The sequence below is a fragment of the Bacidia gigantensis genome, assembly GCF_019456465.1.
Source record: "Bacidia gigantensis strain McMullin 20006 chromosome Unknown contig_295, whole genome shotgun sequence".
In the NCBI taxonomy this organism is placed as follows: Eukaryota; Fungi; Ascomycota; class Lecanoromycetes; order Lecanorales; family Ramalinaceae; genus Bacidia; species Bacidia gigantensis.
The window spans coordinates 348,913-374,071 of NW_025408608.1; the positions used below are offsets into that span (position 1 = coordinate 348,913).

General features: G+C 47.8%; 5 protein-coding genes across 5 annotated transcripts; 4 read left to right on the plus strand and 1 right to left on the minus strand.

Moving 5' to 3' along the window:
* Positions 1-4,417: 4,417 nt before the first annotated feature.
* Positions 4,418-5,989, plus strand: KY384_008166 (uncharacterized protein; the record flags this gene model as incomplete). The annotated part of the gene is made up of 1 exon (XM_044816655.1): positions 4,418-5,989. One exon carries the CDS (start codon positions 4,418-4,420, stop codon positions 5,987-5,989), a length of 1,572 nt encoding a protein of 523 aa, XP_044666020.1.
* Positions 5,990-9,824: 3,835 nt separating this feature from the next.
* On the plus strand, positions 9,825-12,441 carry KY384_008167 (uncharacterized protein; the record flags this gene model as incomplete). The annotated part of the gene is made up of 4 exons (XM_044816656.1): positions 9,825-10,083; positions 10,112-10,289; positions 10,441-10,619; positions 12,113-12,441. 4 exons carry the CDS (start codon positions 9,825-9,827, stop codon positions 12,439-12,441), a joined length of 945 nt encoding a protein of 314 aa, XP_044666021.1.
* A 5,969-nt stretch (positions 12,442-18,410) lies between these two features.
* On the plus strand, positions 18,411-19,807 carry KY384_008168 (uncharacterized protein; the record flags this gene model as incomplete). Its single annotated transcript, XM_044816657.1, has 2 exons — positions 18,411-19,362; positions 19,779-19,807. 2 exons carry the CDS (start codon positions 18,411-18,413, stop codon positions 19,805-19,807), a joined length of 981 nt encoding a protein of 326 aa, XP_044666022.1.
* A 1,609-nt stretch (positions 19,808-21,416) lies between these two features.
* Positions 21,417-22,704, plus strand: KY384_008169 (uncharacterized protein; the record flags this gene model as incomplete). Its single annotated transcript, XM_044816658.1, has 3 exons — positions 21,417-21,633; positions 21,708-22,091; positions 22,133-22,704. The coding sequence occupies 3 exons, from the start codon at positions 21,417-21,419 to the stop codon at positions 22,702-22,704; spliced, it is 1,173 nt and encodes a 390-aa protein (XP_044666023.1).
* A 705-nt stretch (positions 22,705-23,409) lies between these two features.
* On the minus strand, positions 23,410-24,216 carry KY384_008170 (uncharacterized protein; the record flags this gene model as incomplete). Its single annotated transcript, XM_044816659.1, has 3 exons — positions 23,410-23,414; positions 23,460-23,630; positions 23,682-24,216. The coding sequence occupies 3 exons, from the start codon at positions 24,214-24,216 to the stop codon at positions 23,410-23,412; spliced, it is 711 nt and encodes a 236-aa protein (XP_044666024.1).
* Between the last annotated feature and the right edge of the window lie 943 nt (positions 24,217-25,159).

Consider the following 25,159-nt stretch of genomic DNA (forward strand, 5'->3'; position numbering starts at 1 on the left):
GAGGAAGAGAAAGAGCTGCCACCACACGCTTGCGCGTGAGTATCTTCTCAGGCGCTGATGCATTGGCTTACCAATGCTACGCATAGCTACTGTGGCATTCACAATCCTGGATCGGTCGTCCGGTGCCTTACTTGTTCAAAGTGGTTCTGTAGCGCTCGAAGCAATACATCAACCTCACACATTGTGAATCACTTGGTACGTGCACGTCACAAGGAGGTACAGCTACATCCAAGCTCGCCATTGGGAGAGACTGTTCTTGAATGTTACAATTGTGGGACCAAGAATGTCTTCCTACTTGGCTTTATCCCTGCCAAATCTGATACGGTCGTGGTCCTGCTTTGCCGACAGCCTTGTGCGTCTACACCTTCTACTAAAGATATGAACTGGGATACGTCAAAATGGCAGCCTTTGATCGAAGACCGCTCATTTCTCTCATGGCTTGTGCAACCACCTTCAGATCAAGAACAGCTTCGAGCCCGCCATCTAAGCCCACAGATGATTGCAAAACTCGAAGAAATGTGGAAGGAAAATACTGCTGCTACAATTGCAGATCTGGAGAAGGGTGCTGGAATTGATGACGAGCCGGCGCCCGTACTCCTACATTATGATGATGCTTATCAGTATCAAAATGTCTTTGGTCCACTCGTCAAGATTGAAGCAGATTACGATCGCAAGCTAAAGGAAGCGCAATCACAGGATGGCTTGGTGATTCGTTGGGATCTTGGTCTCAATAATAAGCACCTTGCGAGCTTTACTCTACCAAAGCTAGAATTAGGAGATGTCAAGCTTGCAGTTGGAGATGAGATGCGCATCAAATATACCGGAGAACTACGATCCCCTTGGGAAGGTGTTGGATACGTGATTAAAATACCAAACAATCAGTCGGACGAAGTTACTCTCGAGCTCCGAGCCAAAGGGGATCACAAGTCCGTACCGACGGAGTGCACGCACAATTTCAGTGCAGATTACGTCTGGAAGGCAACGTCTTTTGATCGCATGCAGCTCGCGATGAAGACTTTTGCTGTCGATGAGATGAGTGTTTCAGGCTATATCTTCCATCGCCTGCTTGGACATGAGGTGGCAGCCGCACCGATGAAAACGCAAATGCCAAAGAAGTTCAGTGTACCAGGCCTTCCTGAGCTGAATGGCAGTCAAATCAATGCAGTGAAGAGCGTGCTTCAGAAACCACTGAGCTTGATTCAGGGTCCTCCTGGTACTGGCAAGACCGTTACTTCGGCTACGATCATCTATCATCTCAACAAAATCAACAATGGCCAAGTCTTGGTGTGCGCTCCGTCCAACGTTGCTGTTGATCAGCTATGCGAGCGTATTCATCTGACTGGCTTGAAAACCGTTCGTGTCACAGCTAAATCCAGGGAGGATATTGACTCCCCGGTCAACTTCTTGTCTTTACATGAACAAGTCCGTATGAATGACAGCAACTCCGAGCTGGTCAAGCTTAATCAGCTCAAGAACGAACTTGGTGAATTGTCCAGTCAAGATGAAAAGAAATACAAGCAACTCACCCGCAATGCCGAGCGCGAGATCTTGACCAATGCAGATGTCATTTGCTGTACTTGCGTTGGGGCTGGAGATCCTCGCCTTGCTCGCTTCAAATTCAGGACTGTTCTCATTGACGAATCTACTCAATCGGCTGAGCCTGAGTGTATGATACCATTGGTCCTTGGTTGCAAACAGGTTGTACTTGTTGGCGATCATCAGCAACTTGGTCCTGTCATCATGAACAAGAAGGCAGCAAAAGCTGGTCTCAACCAGTCGCTATTCGAACGCCTGGTAGTCCTCGGCTGTGTTCCGATTCGTCTAAATGTGCAGTATCGTATGCACCCTTGCTTGTCAGAGTTCCCGTCGAACATGTTCTATGAGGGTACTTTACAGAACGGCGTAACCATGGCACAACGTCTCCGCCATGATGTTGACTTCCCATGGCCTATCAAAGACGCGCCCATGATGTTCTGGTCCAATCTTGGCAACGAGGAAATCTCTGCTTCTGGGACATCCTATCTCAACCGTACTGAGTCTTCCAACATCGAGAAACTGATTACGCGCTTCTTTAAGGCAGGTGTCCGTCCTGAAGACATTGGCATAATCACACCTTATGAAGGCCAGCGAAGCTATGTCGTCAGCTCTATGCAGACGAATGGCACTTTCAGAAAGGAGAATTATAAGGAGATAGAAGTCGCTTCCGTTGATGCGTTTCAAGGTCGTGAGAAAGACTTCATTGTACTGTCTTGTGTCCGCTCCAATGATCATCAAGGCATCGGATTTCTCAGTGACCCGCGTCGTCTCAACGTGGCGCTGACTCGTGCCAAGTTCGGATTGGTCATTCTCGGCAATCCAAAGGTTCTATCAAAGCATCCGCTATGGCATTATCTACTTCTTCACTTCAAGGAGCGCAACTGCCTTGTGGAGGGTCCGCTGTCAAATCTCCAAATATCTTTGCTGCAATTCAGTCGTCCCAAGCAAAGCTATCGTGGACCACAACGCTATCAGATGTCGTATCAACGCGCTGCAAACATGAGCAATGGGATGACGAATGGACGTCATGGATCACGTCCTGAGTACAGCGACGCTGGTTCGATGGTCGGATATATCCCTGATGACGTGTCTTCAAATCACTCGTCCTCTGTGGGTGGTGTTGGCGTGCCTTCCGTTTACCCACAGATGTTCTCTGGCTTTCAAGACACATGGCCCACGCTTAACGACCGCCGTCAAAATGGAATCAAAAGTCGAGCAGCTGAAAGTATTGCTGGCGAATCTGTGGCTGCTACCGAGTCTGACATCAATGGGCCTGCCAGTACTGTAGATGGCAAAGGTGGTGTAAGTCTGTCTGGTCTGAGTATCAATGATGCCAAACAAGCTAGTCTCAGCCAGTCTGATCGCCTCAAGCGCTATGTCGAATCCAATGGTCGCCACGGGGACGACGATGCACGAAGTATATCTACTGGTTACAGCTCTCAAGCTGTGCATGGACATTATGATGGATAAGGGACAAGATGATTGCTTTGATAACAACATCGATTGAGACATTCTCGAATCATTCTAGCGAGCAACATGGAGGCCATCCAATGAGTGCTGCATGCCTTAGATGATCTAGGCAGTCAGCCGGCTTAACAGCCGGCGCGAACCTGTGCAAAGTCATCAGGCACCGCAGCCGCTCCAGGACAAACAATAAACAACAAACATTTGCCTACGAGTGAAAGGCGATACCGATCGGAAGTAGAGAGGCGGAGGGGGCTGGAACAGGGGCTTTTGAGTATTCAAGCTGCACGTTTGAACCGTGCGCTGCATGCTGACTACCGGCGACTTTGACTCGAGCTTTCATAGGTGAAAGCCTGACTAACGGTCGAAGCAGGTCTTGCCGGCAATGTCACAGCAGCTTGCTGCATTCTACAGTTTCACAATATCAGAATGCTTTAATAGATGGAATTTGCGTGTATGATAGGATCACATTCTTTTAGATTCCGACAACAATGCAGATTGTATGTTGCCAGAAGATGTCCGGGTCCCTGTGCATGATCGTTTCTCTGGATCGCGTGATGTCTTCCATGAAGATATCCCAACAACGTACATAGTCACTGGTCCCAGAGTGCAACGCCGTGTAGCATTTCGCTCGCTTAAACAATCGGTACCTTGACCTGCATACCTGACACATAGATCATATGCAAGCCACCGTCTCATCCCGCGCAGTGGCCCCGGTCCCCCCCATCTTCTCCGTCTTCGTGCATGGCACAATCTCAACGCTTCCAAGCGAGCCTGTCTCGAGCTAAGCTTCATGCTGTTAGCAGTCCCAATTAGGGTCCCCTAGGCGCTGAATGGGGGCCGATCTTTTGCCGCATTCATTTCCACCCGCCGTAACGGGCCAAAGTGGTTGCCTCTAGCCCACGAGTGATAGGACGAGATTATGGAAGTAAGGACTGTTCGGGTTAGCATCGGTACTGGGGCGCTGAGGGCGTATCAATAGCGTTGACCGTGGCCTCCATAATCTTGAAACTGCCTGGCCCAGTCTGCCCCTCCCCGATTCCTCGCGGTCAGGCACGGTAGACGAAGGGGTTCAAAGCTTTTGCGTCAGGTGGACATCTATCGGTTGGCTACCTGCCTCGTCTGGCGTGCTAGTTTCCTTAATTTAGATCTTATTTCCCACCGGTACAATATACTTTCCACTTCCCGTTTGCAGGTGAGTGATGGATTTCCTGAACAGCTTCTCAGGGGCGACTTTGCCATTCTTCCTTGCCCATCCTGTCGAGTGGTTCAAGAGTCTCTCTCCCCCGCAGGTGGTTTTCCTGCTTATGATAATATTGCCCGTAATATTGAGTTTGGACGTCATAACTGCTTGGGTGTATACACCGAAGAAAAGGGTGGTGAAGACAGAAGCCGAGGGAAAGAAGACACAGTGACGATGCCGTTGACAAAGGCGCAGAATGCGGCGCAAGGGCCACCAGCGGAGGTGAACGGGGACATGAAGACCGATGGCAAGCTGCCGACGAAGGAGGAGCTGAAGAAGCTTGTGGAACTGGACGTGTTTGATGTAGAGAACAAGGCGCACAAATTCAAGACCTTGTTGCAGCAGGACGATGGCAGCCCGCGCAGGACGCTGATTATCTTTATACGGCATTTCTTTTGTGGTGTAAGTCATCACGTCTCTTCCGCCAGTAACAATACACCAGCTTCTCTGTTTTATTATTGGCAAAATTGCTGCGAGCCTCCATATGAATTGCCAACTGACCCCACTTTCTCACAGAATTGTCAAGAATATACTACTTCCGTCTCTTCTCAAATCCCACCATCGACTCTCGCCTCACTCTCGCAACCTACCTCCATCGTCGTAATTGGCTGCGGCTCCCCAATTCTGATGCAAAACTACATCGACATGACCGGCTGTCCCTACCCGATCTACGCCGACCCCACCACACGCCTGTACAAAACCCTACGCCTAGGCCGAACACTTAATCTTGGTAACAAGAGCCCACAATATATGCAGCATACCTCAATACCTCGGCTTGCCTTACGGAGTATCTGGCAGGAACTTCGCTCCGGAAAGAACTTGTTTAGAGGCGGCGACTACACACAAGTAGGTGGGGAGTTTCTCTTCGAGCCCAGCGACACGTTTCAAGGAGTAAAGGCTGTCTCCAAGGTATCGTGGTGTAAGCGAATGAGAAATACGCGTGGTCACGCTGAAATATCTGAGCTAAAGAATGTGCTTGGCATCACCGCCATGGAAAATGTAGAGAAGCCTACAACTGAAATCAACGGTGAGACGCAAGCGTCAAGGAAACGTTGGAGCGTCACTGCAGCAACTTCGGGCTTCGGTCGACGCCTGTCAAAAAGCGCAGGTAAGAACAGAATGAGCTGGCACGCTGGTGCCGGTAAGCAGCCAAGCACCGACGCGACAAGGGCCAAGTCGCCGTCTGACAAAGAAGCTGAACAGGAAAGACAAGTGCTCGAGCAGTTGAAGGAAGATAACGAGGTTGAGGGAGAAGAGAAGGGGGCTGACGATGCATTTGACAAGCTGACGAAGAAGACCAATGGTACGGTCTTGGAATCACATACCAACGGAACTGCTGCCGAAGGGAAAGTAAACCCTGCTGTTACGGGCGACGCTGCTGCTGCCGAGGAGCCAATGAATGGCCATGCTGTCGAAGGAAAGCTTGCTAGGGAAACCCAAATGATGCCTGAGGAGCAGCTGAATGGCCATGCCATTGAAGGAAGGTCGGAAGCAACACTCAATGGCACTACCCCCGAAGAGAAGCTGAACGGCCACGCCATCAAGCCCAGCCTCGAGCCGCTGCCCAACGGCGTAGCTCCTGAGGAGAAGACAAATGGTCACGCCATCAAAAGCAAACCCCATGGATCTCTCAACGGAGCCGCCATTAACGGCAGTCCCAATGATACGGGCCTTTGGAGTAAGATCGAGAAGACTGCCAATGGCGCTGCCATTAATGGGTGTGCCAACGGCCATGTCACTGCATAGGAGAAGGAGTCAGAGAATATACCCGATGTCATCTTCTCCTGAGGATCTGGTTGTCCAATCATCGCCTTTTTGAATGTCGCTATCAATCACTGAGAGGATATAATGATACCCTGGAATGTTTGCCTTCCTGTACAAATTAGCTCACATAAATTCGGCATCTTTCATTTCTTCAACGTTTATATGAAGCTTTGGATGAATATACGTGGTATTATTACATCAATAAAGTTGTGCATAACCTTGTCCCAACCCACTTGTTGAAAATGAAAGTCATTTTGTGACTTCTGCATCCTTTATGACGGTCGATGTTGCCCTCCCTCGATCGCGGAATGGAATGGGGGACTCTTGAGAAGCGCAAGTATCGTTAAGAAGGGGTGAGTGAATTGTCTGGAAATCATCTCGCAACAGCTGAATACGAACATGTGACGTCAGAGACGGCATCCCTCAATATGCAGTCCACCACGAGCTCTGACTACTGAACAGCAACACCAATGGTCCTTCCCACCTTGTCTTCCCGTGACGAGTTGACATGTCTGAATGATTCGAGACGCGGACGAAACATTGCCAGGGGCACCAGGGGCCGCAGGAATTAAATAAGCGCCGATATCTCCGGATTTAAGGACGCGTCTTACTTCTATACTACTATTTTAAAAAAATTATTAAAAATTCTATAATAGTTAGAATTAATCCCCCTCGCAAATATAAAAAGCTTAGTACTTTTTTTAAGCTATACTTATTTTTATAATAATAAGTTTAAAATAAATACTATAAAAAAGATATAGTTTTTTAACGCATTAGATAGCTGAAGTAAAAAAAAAAATTTAAAATTTATTAAAAGTAAAAAATAAATAAGAATATTATATAATTATAAAAATATTAATAGGATATTTTTAAGTTATTATACTATTATTATATATAATTATTAAGTACTTATTTTAGCTATTATTTTAAGCTTGTTAACACTAATTTATATAAGATAAGTTTTTTTATACTAATTAATATATCTAAACATAGTTATTATATAGTTAAATATACTACTATAGCTTTAATATTAAAAAGAAAATTTTATAAATAAATTTAAAAAAGTATATAAATAATATATAAATATATTAGCGTTATAAAGTCTTTATTTTTACTACTATTTATAAAAAATTTTAAATTTTAAATATTAAATATTATAAAAAGTAAAAGTATAGGATTATAAATTTCTAGCAAAATATTTTTATTATTAATAAAGCTTATTATAACTTTAACTAATAGGGGATAAGCTATAAGCTATATAAAGCTAACTATATTAAAAAAGATAAATATATATAAAAAATCCTAGATTTAGAAAAGGAATTTATATATATTATAGTTTTATTATATTATTACTTTAAAAGACTATTCTAAATTTATAATAATAAGTATTTATAGTATATAAACTAAATTAAACTATATAAATAAAAGTTCTAAAAAAAGTAATAAGAAACTACTACTTAACTTACTAGTAGAATAATAAAATATAAAGTATTTACTCTTTTAAAAGAAGCTATACTAAGAGGATATTATATAATAATAATATATTATAAGGTACTAAAAAATTACTATTTATTTATAAAAAAGATTTTAACTATTTAAAAGCTTTATTAAAGTAAGCCTATCTCTTACTAGAAGATAGAGATCCTTCTTATAGTCTCTACCTTAATAAAAAGCTTAAGAAAAAAGGGATTATTAATATAGTAAAGGAATATAAATAAAAAAACAATATTATTAATTTATATTATTTATCTAATTTACCTAATTTCAACTAGTAAAAGGCAATCTAGAATATTTTTTTTTAAAAAATAAGGAAAAAAACTTATATTAATTATATTAAAATAAAAGCTATACTATGCTATATTTATAAAAGGATAATAATAAAGGAGGTAAAATAATATATTAGTAAAATGCCCTACTAATATAAGCAACTCCTCACCAACAATAGTAAATGTATAAAGAGTAAGACGTAGTAAATAGACAGTTTTGTATAACTTTATAGAATCCAAAAAGGGGGTGCCAAGGCGCTTATTTAATACCTGCGGCCCCTGGTGGGGGTCTAACGGCATGGCCAGGTTTGCCCTACCGCCTGGCGACCCCCGAACGGATCTGCACTCAGGGCATACGGATCAGAAACGGTGCTGCAGGGCATCTCAGCAGTGTGTATACTAGCGATCATTCAGCCTCCTTCCTCGTATTCTCCCGACTATCAATGGTAATCTTGGACGAGTCATCTCGACGACCTCACAATGTCCATGCAGCTTGCGAAATGATCAACCGGAACGCCATATTCCGCACACCTAATGGCAGCTCGATGGCTTCGTAACTCTGCGGCGTACGTGCTACGTGCCTAGCACTCAATGATGCTTGCCTCGGAGATGGTATGCATCTCCAATTCTGTATAGCACCTGCCATACCCGCCAGATCTGTAGTACGAGTCTGTCAGAGTTCGCAGACCATTTGATCTGCAGCTTCGACTTGAAGTCCTAGCATAGCCTCGAGAACATGCGGCACTCGCCGTGTTTGACGTACACTTACAGGCTCTCACCGTGGATCAAACCCCAATTGCTACCACAATGAGGGTATGGATCAAAATCTCCGGCAAGGGACAGTCCGAGCGAAGATCATCTACTATTAGTCTATTGTTGTTAGTCTTAATTTGACTGCGCTTGCCACTCCTACATAACGTCTCACGACAACGACATCTCTATTTATCACCTAAACGCAGCATGGTTCAACTCCACCTCGAATCTAAGAGTTGACCGGAGATAGTTGAGCCGCGACTGTGAACCTCATCGAGGATCAGCCTCCGCTCATGAGGACGATCGCGCCATGTATCTGTCTGTCTAAAGGCGCTTATTTTGATCGTCCACGCGAATACCCTGCCAAAGCTGTGGTCAGCTTCGCAGACACGAGGAGGGCTAGAGCACGAATGCTCGGGACTTCCGAACCGGCAAGGCGATCACATGAGATCTCTGCGACTAGCTAAGCAGTGAGCTAGAGCTATACCATAGCCATACTCACCAGGTTTCACATGAGTGTGCAAGGTCTCGCAAGAACATATTTCATTGTTGAAGATCTGGTCAGCTTGCCTCCGGCTCCTTTAAGGTCTTTGCAGCTGCGGTATGCTATAGGCGTTAATTCAACAATTTCCCTCATGTGTGAAGGCATGCTAGTACCTTTCCTCCATGCAGATAAGGGCCCACCAGATAAGTGGGGCTGTCCTTGCTGCCTTTTCCGAAAGGCGGACAAGGGCGACATCATCCTCACAACTCATGGCTTGCATAAGTGCCTGTCTCTCATGGACTGGATTACACTAGCGCCTCAGTGGCTACGTTCGCGCTGACGAAACAAATCAACTTAATGTGCGCTCTTTTAGGGCAAGTCTTGCCAACCTCAAGAACGCCAAACAATGTCGATTCTGCTACCTACATAGTGTTCGTACTTCGGAAAATCATGGAGGCGAGACGTTTTTGTTCTTAGATATTCTAAGAAGTCTGGTTCCGCTCCACGAAAATCGATTGTCGTGTCTCTAACGTTTCCTACTCTTCATACATCGTACTGCGAACCGAGACCGTCCTCCCTGCTGCTGCATAAATTATTGGTCAATTGGTGGCGATCAACGACTATTGGGGCGAGTTACAGTCACTACAATATAAACAGTTTATCGAAGGCAATTGATCCACTTGATGAAACTTGATCAATCACTCGGGTATCCCTGCGTACTTGACCTACTGCACACACTCTCTCGACGGTTTTTAGCCAAAAGGGACAGAGACCATGTTTCGTTCACACTTTTGCGCTATTATCACCTCGAGTAATGTCGCAGTCTCGAAAAGCAAAACAAGCAGATCCAAAAGGTGGCCTCGAGCTTTCCTCTGAATCAAAAACGCAGCGGGCCTTGCACGAATCGAAGCATGGCAAGGCCGAACAGTCAGGTTTGACAAGCAATGACCTTCTAGGAGTAGGGGAGCAATTTGTTCACATCGGCTATGCTGCCTCGCGGTCTTCCCAAATTTCCATTGCCGACCTCACAACCTCCTCCAATGACCATGACGCGAAAGTACAGGAAGCAGCTTGTCAGCAAACCAAGACTCTTTCGCCTAGGCTTGGAAGCAGTCATCCACATGGCACTGATTCGGAAAATATGTCAGACTATACCTTTGGTTGGAAATGCGACCCTGTCGACTTGTCTTGCCCAATCGGCACTGACAGATGTCGCAAGTCTACGGGAGATGTGGCAACTTGTGGTAGCTCTTGACCGGGATGTCCATAATTTTACTCCGTACGCATACACAGAGATTTTCTGTGTAATGCGGCAGTCACGCTATCGTCAATACCTTTGTCCCAGAAAAGTCTGTTCGAAATGCTGAAGGACTGTCATCACTCGAATTAAGCTACATATCAGACGAATCAGGGTACTGATGAAGCCGAAGTGGTCATCTGCGGATCACATACAATTTCGTTGGTATTGAGGAGGCGACGTATGTGTGGGCGATTGACAATCAAGCGAGGAAGTCCGATTTTGAAACGCCGGTCGAGTGGCCCGTTGTTGCTCGCCGTCAAATAGCATTGAGCACAGGCATCTGCGACATGGCCAGTGCAGGAGAGCCTTGTAAGAAGCCCAATCCCCTCAGCAAAGCGCCTGCTGTCTATCATGGCCCCTGAAAGACTGCCAGTACATGACATATCGTGAATGGTGGGTAAGACCAACCGCTGTTTACTGCCTGTTGTCGTGCCGCGAGCCAAATTTTAGGTCGAACGCGTCAATCCTTCTTACTTGCATGCATCAGGCCGTCTGACTGGTTTCAATCCTCCTACCGCCTGCCGTCACCACATGTCTGCAGACTTTTTGAGCCGCATGTGCTGTCATTTCGTCTGTCGAGCGGATACACTCACGTCAGCAGCGGGCCTGCAAGGCCCCACTCCCAGGATGATTGCGCTAAGGGTCTGAGCCTGATTGATTATTTGTTGGCCGCGATAAGTCTACGAAGGCTTTGCAGCACTTCAGGATCATTGTTCGAACCGCGCTGTGGGGGTCAATTCATTCCTCCATAGCCCGGGTCAGCAAATCACACAAAATCTATTACTCCGCAAAGCCTAACATGACCTGTCCTCCAGTCACTAGCACGTACAATCAAAGGGTCTATCAATCGTTAAAACATGTTGGGAACATTCAACGCAGTAGGATCCGGTACACAGAATGACACTGGCGCCCGCCTCGCTCGTATCATTGCACATCACTAATGAGTCTTTTTTGGTCCGCACATGTTGGCGTATATTCAGGGCACTAAAGCTGACTACTCTGATATGGCCGTATTTTCTTGTATAGTGAGATGCTGCCTTCGTTGGTCAAATCATTATTGCCACCGTGAGCGGCAGCCCGTAGCTGATTGTCAACTATGAGCCTTATCGAGTCAATCGAGATCTCCAGCCTCGTGAGCTTTATCGTCTTCAAGTATTCCGTAAGTCAAAGATCGATGCAGCTCTGGGAGTATGCAAGGCACTCCCTTGGTGCCGCATGGAATCCAGACCTCACCGTGGTGAAAGACTCAATGCTGGCCTGATTTGCAGATGCTCTATGCCGTCAGCTTCGGCACCACATAATGACAGGGTTGGTTGACAGGCGCTTATGAGCATTTTACAAGTCTGATTGGCTGCTACGCTTACTGCCTGCCTTGCCTGCATAAGCTGCCCGAGCTCAGACATATAGGGTGAAGCTTGGTGAGAACGCGATGCAAATTAAAAGTGTGATCCAACGCACTCGCAAGTGTGGTCATCCGCCGCGGAGCCTTACCAGATCATTGTCACATTTGATTATCTCACGCTTGCCTTTTGACGACTTCGCTGGAGCGCCGATCGTGGAGCTGTGGAGCCGTAGTTTTTTCACAAACTGCGCCCTTTTAGGGCGAACCTCGCTGAAATCAATCATGTTCGCCAAGTCAGCTATTACACTGTTTCGTCGATCACATCGGAAAATTTGTTATCACAAAGCGCGTCTTAGAAAACATATATGTCCAAGTCCCTCCTTCAGACGTCTGCCGGCTTGATTGTCGTCGTTTTCGGATTTTCTTCTTCATTCGGAATTTATCTGATTATATTCAAGAGTGTTCTGCGACCTTGTTGCAAGTATCGCCGAAGGCTACAACGGCACCTCGAATCAACCCCTATCTGGAGCAATCGTCACGCCTAGAGCCATGCCAGCACCCGGAGAGAAAGGCAACCACAACAATTACAAGGTCATTGCGTGTGATAAGGCACAGACTGGAACAGATGGCTTCCAGAAAGATGCACGATCATTAGCAGGGCAGGTTGAGAGGAAGAACAACCTTCTGATTGGGGTAGGCAGCCAATTTACCAATCATCCTGGCCCCGGTTACTGGCCCGTGGAACTTTCTTTGGCGAAAAGAGACGACACCAAGTCCCGCAAAGCCTGAGCTGGGGTAGCTATCGGCAGTGTCGGTCACCGTCGTCATCCAATTTTGCAACGCAAAAACTGACATCCTCAAAGTACCGAAGAGCAGCACGAAAAAAGGCTATCATTCCTGCGAGCGTTAATACTGATCTTGCTCGACTACTTTTATTAAGCAACCAAAGCGTACCACTTCTTCCCATGCTCATGAAGTCTTGTGACGCACGACGAGACGGCTGAACACACGCTGAGCTAGCGGAAAGACCAGTATCGCACATCTGTATATAACGTGACAACATGACTGTAACTCTAGACAGAAATCGCGCATTCTTCAAAAGTAACGGTGACAAGTCTTTTCAGAGCCCGTACGACTATGCCACTGTTCCCTTTATCACTTGTCAATCTTACGGTGGCAGCTCCTGAATCCTACGTACCCAAGCTATCATACAAGCCGTCTCAGCATCGTCAAATCTCAGACGATCAAATTGTGCTCAAGCAGACTTTGAATGTGCCTAGAGCAGCGCGATTGAAACAGAGAAATGACGGATACCTAGTCGATCTTAGGATAGACACGAACACGAACTGTACCAACTCGATTGCAATCAAGGGTAGCTAATAATATTGAGTCAATACATCTCTACCATTCATTCACGATCATTTGTGGATATGGCCTTGCTTCTGCTAGATTGTGATGTTGATGACTCCTATTTTGACAATACTTATGGGGTTGTATGGTCTACATGGCCCTCAAGGAATTTGAGACATACGGCGGTGTTGATGGGAATATCGTGGCAATAGGCACCGCACGCTAGGACTCAAGGATGTATGCCTTCGCAATACGCGATGATGAATAATGACCCCACTGCTCAGGCGGTCAGCGACTATGAGATGAGATGTGGTGCTTGTGAAACATAAGCTACACGTGATCCGTCATACAAATCAGGCGCAAGAAGCTCAAGGAAGCGGGTAGGGGTACAACAAAGAAGCGGCGAGCGCTACCAGGGCCTGACGGCCGACGCTCTTAGTGAGCGGCCAGCAGCTAGGCTGGCGGCGGAGAATTGAAACGATCATCCTCCTAAGATCTGATGACTGAGGCCTTCGGATCTCGGCAACGGCTTAGCCCCTGCCTGTTGCAGAGCGTGGGTAGGGCTTCCGCTGTCGAGCCTCATTATACTCCGGGCCTGGGGGACACAACGTAGCCAATAAGGCCAGACGTCTCACTCTCGCCACCCAAACAGTCGCAAGAAACTCTCCATTCGGCACCTCAGTGATTTTGCAGTGCGGTCACTCTCACCTGGCCTTCCTCCAAACTAATGTGATATCCCGAGACGCCTTGTGCGGAGCCCCTGAGGATTGATCAAGGTGCTGCATTTGTTGTCACTTCGATCCCATCATCCTACCTTCTGTTTCTTCTTCAATCAATGAAGACAGTCGATGGAATCTGTATACCTACCGCATGAGCCTTTTGGTCTTGCACCGGGCGACAAATTAATGGACAGCTCAGTTCGAACGCCCTTCAATGATTCATCCAATTCTGACCCGTCAATAATTCGCCTCTGCTTACCGTGGGAGTTACAGCAGAAAGATCGATTAATTAGTCAGCTGCTTTGGTCTAAGGCGGATCTGGGCTAGGCGCTATGTAGGTGCTCCTAGCAGCCCAGCCTTGCGTTGCAACAGCATCAATGGAAGGCCATAAGGGACCTCCCGTCAGACCGGCCTAAATTAGGTTCCCCCAGGATCTAGATACCGCAGGCATCTCAGCGAGCATCAGACTCCAAATGAGGATTGGACCCCAAGCGAGGGATCTGGCTCTACGGGTTCTCGAAAATTACGCATTGCCATTAGCCTCACGTCAAATCCTGAATTGATGGCAGACAGACTGGCGGTATTTGCCTCCCATCGTCGGGAACGTCTAGTCAAGTACTGTTTCGCGTCTCATGATTTTGCGGATCCACCAAGGATGACCATCGTATTCCCATGCGAAGCCACTGATGCGACTGCCCCAATCAGTTTTGGAGCCAGCCTTTCGATCTCAGACAAGTCATACGGAGCTCTAGGTTTGCCGTCACTCGTCTCCACTATCACATACAATCAAAAGCACACGCTGCGCCTCCGGGGTCTCCTTGATTTTACTCCTCCAGGATGCAGAGCTCCATAATTTCAACACTTACCTATTAAAGGCGCCGTCCCAGCCTACATCTGCCAGAATGTCTCCCATTGTTGACCGTCGAGAATTTACTTATCCTAATATAATATAATCATCTAGCTAGAGCCTCTCTTGGCCGCAGTTCGTCGACCGGGAATATAAAATCTCCTAAGAGAAGTCGATTGTCAGACTTCGGAAGGATCGCCAGCGATTTCTACTCTCATTGTGCGCTGCATCCGCCTCCAAAGTTATGTCGACATCTCTGGAAGCAGATCACAAGGAGCGGAGGCATGATACCAACTTGAGCGACGTGCCCCGCCAATCAAAAGATTTGCAGAAGGACAGCTTTGGAGGAATCAAGCGGCGTCACGAAGGAAACAGCCTCCTGCTAGGAACCGGAAGTCAATTCGATGATCAGCCATCTACAAGAGCTTTCCAGCTCTCATCATCGGACTTGAAGTCCAAAGTTGGCTCGCATAAGGCAAGTCCCGACAATATCAAGCACCCAACTGCTGGCCATTTAAAATGAAAGACCTTTCAAGGATGATGCCGAAGATCTTCACGCCAGTAGAGGAATGGTGGGGCGAAGAAGGAGGTAGGCCCTGTCAAGGCTTGAAATGGAGGACACAGCAACGTACCCGGTGCAACTGCAATCTCGATATTCAACAGAACGGGTGGCTCATTGGCTATAACATGAGCGAGGTAGATAGCGTCGCAATTACTGAAAGGAATGTCTACGACAGCACCACCTCACGGCATTGATTTTTGAGTCTCCCGAAGCCGGCCAAGGCTAGGTACTCTGCAATATTATGTGCGATGATGTGTATCCTGACTCGATTCCACGGATTTCTCCGTCTCCATACATAGACTTAAGCGAAATGATCGATCACGTAAACGTGGGACAGGCATAAAGGCTAGAATTGCCTATTCTCCTTCGGCAAAGTTTTCTCAAGGACTGCATGGTAAAGGCTGCTGAAACTAATGCAAAGCCTAGAACTGTTGTCACACGCTACCGTACTAGCTTACATTGACGTCTGAACATGGGAAGGCCCGAAAAGCTGTGATGGTCTGATGTTGGTGGAATGTACCTTTTGCCGTGCTCTCACCGCCGCCCTCTCTATTAGATCGAAAAGCTATAATACCAAGATTCCCCTCCACGCTTGGCAAGGGTCAGGGTAGATTGTCGAAGTGCCTAGACTGAATGCGAGGACGCTAGAGGGAATAGTGGCACGCTCAATGCTGCCTTGCTTCTTGCAATAGCCCAGACTTATATTCTTCTTGAGTGAGGCTGATGCTGTGGCGTAAGCACAAGTGATGTCTTCTTAGGGTCTTCTCTGGAGCAGTGTACTCACACACATCCTTTGTAGCACAGGGACGTCTTCTACGGCCCTCAAGTAGCCCGCAAGACCTTTTATCCAAGACCAGCTTTGGACAGATGTACATACCCGTCCACCTCTTGACAGAAACAGAATGTCCAACTCGACTTTGCATTCTCATTTCACAAGACACTTGGTACGATCATAAGGGTCCGCACTGCATCTCTCAAAGGTAGAAGGCAAGACCAAACGGTAACGCAGCTAGCCGCAAATGACAAACTTGGGCCCAAAAATCTAAGCTCCACGTGTCGTAATCGGGCTTTCTTGAGTACTCGACAACAAAAGAAATGTTTAACGATGGTCAGACAGATTCATCATCTCAATTTTGCAGATATGAATATGACAGAAGCATAATCTCTCCAGGCATGTGTTGATCTGGAATGCAGAGCTCAACGGAAGACGGATACCTGCATGCGTCTAAGTGGAATGTCGATGCAGACCTCATACCATGCTCCACTATGAGTCAAAGCACTTCAAGAGACGCAGTACTCTAAAGAGCAGAGCTCAACAAAAGAAGGACGCCTGCATATCCACGATTAGCATGTATATGCGGACCCCTCATAATGCCCCCCTCCAAGTCACTTAAGAACCTACCCATCCGCTCTTAAGATTTGATCTTGACAACCATCTCCTTTCACTAGCAAGCCATCAAAACTTCGACAACTCTTAATACATCAAGTCTGACACCCAGATACTCAGCTGTACAGTTCTCTACTCACCACAAATCACCATGCCTTCGAATCAAATGAGTCAGTCTGATGCCTCCCGCATCCAGTCCTCACAGGTAAGCACCTATCCACCATGCTCATCTTTGCCTTCCCTATCATCCTATTGTTCTCATTACGCCAGCAAATCGCTTGTTCCAACATCTCTGCTCCCTTCCTCCACCTACCCTGTTAGGCTTTCCGTCTACCTTGACCTTGATCATTCCATACCTTGACCCTCTTCTGACAACAACCCATAGGCAAAAGCCGGCCACGATACTGGATCCAACTCCTTCAGCTCTCGTGCCCAGTCTGCCGGCGACCGCAACGCCAACGCGTACGCAGAAAATGCGGCTGGTGGCTATATGAGCGGAGGAGGATCTGGGTCTACCGGTCAATCTTCTGAGGGCTACTCTGGCGGATCTGGCTACTATGAAGGTAGTGCTGGTAGCGAAAAGAAGTAGAAATATTGAAGTGTGATGACGAGAGACGATAGTCTTTGAGATATGGAAGGAGGGATGTCGAGAGGGAAATCAAAGATGCACTCGGAAGGTTTTACGAAAGACAATTATGAAGGGAAGGATGGAGAGTCACTCTTTTGGATTATGCTAGTTGCACTTTGAAATCGAGAATCTTCATGATTAGGCACTCATACAGCGTGTCGTCCCTACAATATTTGATATTGATACCAGCCTTAGCATAGCCCCTTTTTTTGCCGTCCTCGCCGTATCAATTCACTCCTATCCGAATGTCGACTGACACTGGGCTCGCTGAAAAGACATCTCCGCCAGCGACATTCTTGTGAGAGGCCATAATTGATTTCTTGGGAAACCATTTACCGACCTCAATAAGCTTATTTCATCGTTGAGACTCCGCTCTATATGCATAGTGGAACTTACATCTCGTCGCATTTTATAAGCAGGGAGACTTGACGATACCGTCTCGAGCTCGAAAGTATTGGCACTTTGGCGTCTCAAAGGTGGTAGAAACGGCTTAGTATCGGCCGCTCAAAAGCCCTCTGATAAAATCCTAAGGTTTGATTGAGCCCGGGAAGACTCTCCCGCACCGGAAACAGGAGTCTCTCGACTGCCTGGGAGAATCATACCCCATGATTAGGCCTCTTGAGACGCAGCCTAGCAAACGTGATGTCATGTTTAGTATACGATTCATGCTGCTGAGCCACCTCTGTCGATAACGGTCATATTGGAAGGCTCTTTGCCACCGAGGACGCACTGTTGACTGACAGTCACGAATATCTGGTTGCATATCACTTAGGCTTCAGCGCCCAATTGTGCTTCCATGCCCGTGTACAGACACTTCGGTAACCGTATTATCAGCCTCGTCCCGCGATGGTGACACGTGGGAGTGCTCGTTCATTGGGTCTTCGAACGGTTATATGCAGAACCCCTTTTCGTGTGGCTCAAGCGACTTATAGAGTCACAACTTACTCCAGCTTCGTTTTGAGAGGGCTGTGCTCATGACTGTTTCTCATCTTGATATATAATGGAAGGATCAGTTCTTGCCCTTCAGATTCTTACATTACCTCATTATACACCATCGCAGCATGGGACTCTGTAGCGCCAATCCACCTAATTGCACTTTCTGGCTCACGGACGAAGATGGTCCTGAATGCGACGCCGACTCAGACATCACTGGCTTAGGCATGCGTCCACGTCTTGCTTTACGTGATCATGAAGCTGACAGAGTTTAGGTCATTCTTGCATTTCTAGTGACATCCTTTCTCTCGCTGCTGCTGACACTACGCCATATGGCACTAACCATCATCATAGATGGTACAACGAATGCGATCGATAGATTCGTGGCTCAAAAGTCAAAAGATTTCCTAAAGCTCGGGAGCAAAGCCACAAAGTCATATGAAAAGGAGCAAAAGGTTTTGCAGCAAGTCATACTTAGCCTGAGCGATCAGCAGCTTCTTGTTGGCCTAGGGATGGCCATCGCTGGAGCGCTACTGCACTGCCAGATCCCAATCTACAACTTTTCTTTCGTCGACAACCTCGCGTGGGCTTCATTCAGCGTACATATGACCACGCTACTGGCCATTGGAGATTACCTCAAAAGGCACCCTTCACTCAAAAATTGGCGAGCATTACTGATGACTGTTCAATTTTGCTTCCTAATTGCATTTGAGTTCCTTCAAGCTCATGATGATTGGGGAGACTACGGGTGCGTGCCTGCGCAGTGCGCATTTGATGACAACCTGATGTCTAACATCCATGGTTCTTCTGCACTTTGGCTTGCCGTTGACTTGGTGCTGTTATCGACGGGCTACGTGTCTGGTATGTCGAATATCTATAACGGTCCCAGCAAAATGTTGCACAAATGGTTCCACGACTGGCCCGAGAGGGTTTTGAAAGCAAAATTAAAGGAGAAAAAGGACGGCGGAGCCGACGCTCTATCAGTACCGACCCTGCTGAGGCCATATATGGAAAAGGTGTTCGGGGCGTTTCATGGTATCAAATACTTTTTCTGGAAGTCGCTGCTCACGCTTTATCGATGCATCTGGACCATCTACGGGTCTAGTTGCATCCTATGGGCGGGGTCTTTAGGCTGGTTCGGGTATGTCCTATATCAAATAGTCGATCTTCGCACAAACAGCCCCTCTAGCATGGACGGTGATCAGAATAAGATGGGGTTTGGCCAGATTGTCCCTGTGTGTCTTCTAGCCTCAACTTACTTCGCCTACCGAGAGGCAGTGGCAGGTAATTCCAGTCTTCCGTTATAAATAGCCTGTCCCGCTAATGCATCATCACAGACAATCCTATTTCTAATTCCAGCGTCACAAGCTCAGAGCAAGGAGAAGAGCTTGGCCCAATCATTTCAAGCCAACGTGCAAGACCAAAGGACACGGACAACCCCTCGTCTCAGCTATCACGTCGAGCAGACACTGAAATGAACATCGGTATGCAAGAAGGGGCTTGACAGCGACAAATGTTGATATTTACGGCAGTACATCGACCCCCAAATGCCTGAAGCCCCCTCGTGTTGATCTTAGCTTACGCTTCAACTGACGCTGTTTACTCCGCCCCCACCACAGGTCTCTGCTGCATATTTTTCATTGTAGACGTAAGTGCCTAGCGTTCAACGCATGAAGACTAAATGCTTACGTTTGGGATAGTTCGAAATGGCGAGTGCAGATTGGCTTGACGACTTGGGCTCGTCTTAGACAGTTGGACGAGTCATATACGGCAATGCTAGGATACAGGACACTACAGAGAGGTTAGCGTAACGGAACATATGGATCGAAGCCACCAGACCAGCGTGCCCTTGGCGAAACAGAATGTTCTAGGTCAGCGGTGAAGAATGCTCCGGCATTCATGCATTCATGCATGATTGCATTAGCGTTGACACCGCTTCTGGAGCTCGTATCGCGCAAGTGTAATCTCACTGGGCTTGAAAATTCATCAACGGAGCAGCACAAAGCCTTTAAGCTCTCAGAATAAATGGATCTGGATTCACGCATTCCGCAGCCACCGCATATCAACTGCCACCGATTTCGCCTTGGGGGATTATTCTGCCTTTTTTCCTCGCTGTACCGTTGTCACCCTAGGTATGGCCTTGAACTCATAAAAATACAAATGTGATGCAATGGAGTCTCCATAATTGCTGGCATTGTACCCTAGGCTCTTCGCGCACTGGTGATGTCTGCCGGATCCTAAGATGCAAGGATCGTCGACGCGAGGACCAATATGGCCCGCATCAGCAACAGCTAGCACATGTATTGCTTCGATTTGATTACCAACGCCAGTACACACATTTGATCCAAGCGGGCGGGCAGTTGCCAAGTCAAACCCGGGATGTCATCAAGTAGAATTACCGACTGCCTCGAGCGACCCTTTGATCTTGACAAGTAGGGATTGCTCACAACACGGTCAGGCCGTTGAGAGAGAGCGCCACCGGAGACCGGAAGGACGGTAGGTTATGGCCCAAGCAGCGTTCATGGAAGAAGTAGGATGTCTTCGATGGTATTGGTGTTGGGTCAACTTCCGGAGCCTCGTGCACTTGCCGGGACCTTATCCGAGATACAATGTTGGCGCAAGACAGCTGCTATGCAGTAGCAAATGAATTCCTGCCACGCACACGTGTGAACAGCTTGAGGGGGAGGCACGCTAAGAGGCCGGTAAGGGCGCCGTGGGGGAGCCCCTGCATAATGACAGCAAACAAGCTTGACAGGAAACGGCCCAGCTAGGGGCCTTATGCAAACCCTTCAGATCGGAGTGCATATGATATCTCGGCATGTCTTTGTCAGCTGCTTACCGACGTTCTGGATCCTGCTCTTTCGGGGGGATGTTTCTGTATATAGCGAATTGTGTACCATGTCCCCGTTCCAGGAGATTGGTTCCTCATGCTGCTGTGCCCAATGCCATCTGCTTCAGGCAGCGGCACCCTCAACACACAGTGCTGTCAAGCTTTTGAAGGGATCAGACCCTCCTGTTGTTGGAACGGTTCTCGAACGATGCCTTCGGTAGGCGTGAGGTCATTGAATTGCCTGGAAGCCTGCAGAATTGACTTTCAGGGAGGGAAGCTAGCGCGTCGGCAATGACGTGCAGGCATTGCCGACCAGAAGCCAGAACACGGCAATTCCATTCAGGAGCAGTAGCCTTCACTACTCACTACCTGTCCCACCCAATTATCGGGACGGCTCACACTTCTGCATCCGGCCTCCTCGTCATGGCGCCGTCTGACGATAATCTGGCGGTCAGACGGTACCGTCTGACTTTTATACGGGGAGCGGGGTCTCCCTGGTAGTCACAACATGGCGGCTTTGAGACGCAATCCTCCCTTCCGAGCTGAGCAGGTGGGCTCTTTGCTGAGACCTGAGAAGCTACTCAAGGCAAGAGCAGATAGCAAGGAGGGCAAGATCAGTCAGCAGGAACTGCTGCAGATTGAAAATGCATCGGTGAAAGAGGTTGTCGAGCTGCAGATCGAGCTGGGATTTCACAGCATCACAGATGGCGAGTACAGAAGAAGCAGTAAGTGCCTCACTCTCATAGCGACTCAGCTGATGGTCTAGTGTTCTGGGGAACCTTCTACACGGGTCTGGAAGGCTTCACATCGATACCTGACCCAGAGGTCGACGTTTACCGCACGTACATGCCAAACATCGCTGCATTCACAGACGTTGGACAGAGGCCACCAGAGAGCGTTTTCTGCACGGGCAAGATCAAGCACACAGGCAGCACATACACAGATCAATGGAACTATCTGAAGAACATCGTACCATCAGACAAGGCCAGAGGCTGCAAGCTCACCCTGCCTGCACCGGAGTTGTACCATTTCCGATACAGAGAAGGCAAGTCTTACCCCCCAGGTGTCTACAAGAACGATTCGGAATTCTTCGCGGACATCGCCGCCGCCTACCAAGCCGAGCTCCAGATCCTGTACGACCATGGCCTCCGCAATGCCCAGATTGACGACCCAAACTTAGCCTGTAAGTCATTTCCCCCTGAGTTACCTTGCTAACACCCGTAGACTTCTGTGACGAGAAAATGCTTACCGGCTGGGCCGCCGACCCCGCCAACACTTCCACCAGCGACGAAATGCTCACCTCATACATCGACCTCTACAATGCTTGCATCTCCAAACGGCCCGGAGACATGCATGTAGGCGTCCACCTCTGCCGAGGCAACTTCGCCAACAGCAAGCATTTCTCCGAAGGCGGCTACGAACGGGTCGCGAAACGCATCTTCGACAGCTTAGACGTGGATACCTACTACCTCGAATACGACACCCCGAGAGCTGGCGGCTTTGAGCCTCTGAGGCATCTGCCGAAGAATAAGAATGTAGTGCTCGGGGTTGTAACGTCGAAGTTTCCACAATTAGAGGATCTGGACATGCTGAAGGGCCGGGTGCTGGAGGCCGCGGAAATTGTAGCTGAGGGCAATATGGAGAGTAGGGAGGAAGCGTTGGGTAGAATGGGAGTGAGTCCGCAGTGTGGGTTTGCAAGCGCGGCGGAGGGGAATGCCTTGGGTAGGGACGACATGGTCAAGAAGTTGGAATTAGTTCGGAAGTTGGCGGAGGAGGTGTGGCCGGGGGAGGCTTGAGGGATAGGGTAATGTGCTATGTAAGGAACTGATTGGATAGAATGATGTTATGAGTAACGATAATGTATGTCTTTGCAGTGATGTAGGAAAAGTAATTTTGGCAGGGGAAGTGAGCGGTTTATGCAATTATGAACGAATTTATGCTCTCGTTTCGCCCAAATTGGCTAGCTGCGCTTCCTCCCCGGGTCAATGCGACCCTTTATAACTTCTGCAACTGCCATCTCTACAGCTCTTATCATTCCTGAGAGGTCAGATGCAGACCTTCCGTTTCTTTAGTAGCCTTTCCTCTCCTCTGCACCTATTCTTATCTTTGTCTCTTAATCTCCGCCACGGACTGCTAAAAGGCCTCCCTAATCGCCCTGATGTTTCGCTCAATTAAGCCTTTATTCTAGAAGATCTTGCCATCGACATCTTATCCTTCGGTCATCCGTCGCGTTGCCGTGACTAGCAAGTCTGAGACTTCGAGATGCCTGAAATCAGAACGCACTCCGTCCATTGCAGCTTTTTCCTATGCTCTCTTTTGCGTGGTCTAGCCGTCTTCCTCGGCCGTCAGATTCAGGAAGGACAGTCTCCTGATCAGTAAAAGTAACAGGTGCTTCGTTCCCGGCATCTGGTATTTCGAGATGACTCGTTCGATGCGTCGCAAAGGGCGAGAGTGGCTGTGTCGACTGTGAGCGGTGGCACAATTTCTTCGAGGGTGGTGAATTAGTCTGATGCAAGTCAGTCAATGATTGGTCCTCGAGTTGTATGCTTACCGTTTCCTCGGGCTTTACGCTTCATTCTTTGACCCTGGTACGCAACCTTGGATTTCTCTTCTGACGCAACTGTCAGCTCTGATTCGTGCGGAGGGCTACTTCCCAACTCCTTGGCTTTTTTGGAGTTTTCTCCTTGTTTCGTAGCAGATGACTCTGACTTTTCGCCCTCGGCTATCTCTTTCATCTCTTTCTAGACTCTCAAGATCGGAATACGTCTGCTACTGTTTAGTTGGCGAGACTTCTGCGCCTCTTGCTGTGCCTGGGGGCATTTCTTCACTGTCGCGTTACGCTTGGCCACTGCTTCCTTATGCTTAGTCACCGCTTGGTCAACCTTGGTCTCTGCTTCGGTAAGCGTGCGCTGGTCAGAATCAAGTTGTTTGAAGAGCTCGTCTGCTTTTTTGGCCTCGGAAATCGATGACAGACGGGCCCTAAAAAAGTCATCTGACTGGCGGTCGTTCAACTTCTTGTAGTGTTGAACTTTGATAGCATTGCTGGTATCCACATCCAAAGCTTTCGAGTCCGTTGGCGCCGATGGATTGGACTCCGAGAGAGCTTTCAGCTTTCCCTCCAATTCGTCGATCTTATTCTCCGACTCTCTTCGGTCGTGTTGCGCATTTTTGCGCAGCCTGATGATCTCCATCATCAACTCAGTAATCTTGTCGTCGAGCTGCCTTCTTTCCTCTTCACTCCGTTCGAGGCGCTTTTCAAGCTCTGCTGTGGCCAGAGCCTGAAACCGTGGATCACCGTGAGATGACATGTTTATCAAAAAGCAATCAGTGCTACAGCCATTTGCCTCACGGCTTTTGAAGAAGCCGTGGTACCTGACTTCGAATGAAGTTAACAGGCGTGTCAAGTATTGACAATTTTGAGTTTTTTATGAATCAAGCAAGTTGTTGCACTGTGCAAGATTTTGGAGATATTGTCAAGCTATCTCCTAGATTCCGCCTGGCAACAAAAATGCTGCAACGAGAGGTTTTGCGTGGGATGGATAAGAAGATGATGATCATACTTGAGCCGAGAGTTCATTATCTGTTGACGTGTTGAGGTAAAATCTTGGCGTCACCACCAATCCATGACGACTGAATAGCAATTCGAAGAATGCTTGCATCAAGGCGAAATTGATGTAGGAGCCTTGAGAAATTCAGCATACGTGTTCGACCTGTCGATAGACTGCCTCATATCCACCCTATATTGCTTGTGGGGAACCCTCGTACTGTTGTTCGCTCATTCGCGTTGTTTGCACCTTGTTATCTCATTTGGTCACAATGTCTGACTTAGACCTCTCCTTCGAGTCGTTGACCCTCGCCCGTCCATGATAGACCCGGAACGGTGCATCCCTGCTTTACTATCCGTCAATTGATGGTTTCATGAGGAAAGAAGTCAATACAATCTGTCGTCTCAAAGGGCCTGCTATTGAGCTTGTGTCTCTTTTGAGGGTCTGCCCTAATGACTTTGCCCTAACCCTGAGAAGAGCTAATGTAGACGACCCAAGTTAAACTCGCCGCACCATTTCAACTTCTTCTTCATCTACCTTACTTTAGTTCCATGCCAATGCCATTACTCCATGTGCATTGTTCATTGTAGCAGCTACAGCTACCTACGGCTTCCGAAGGAAGTGCCTGTCTCTCGCAGCTTCAGCTCGGGGGTATTGATTTAAATCACACATCTACCGTCGGTAGATTACACCTCAGCTTCGTCTG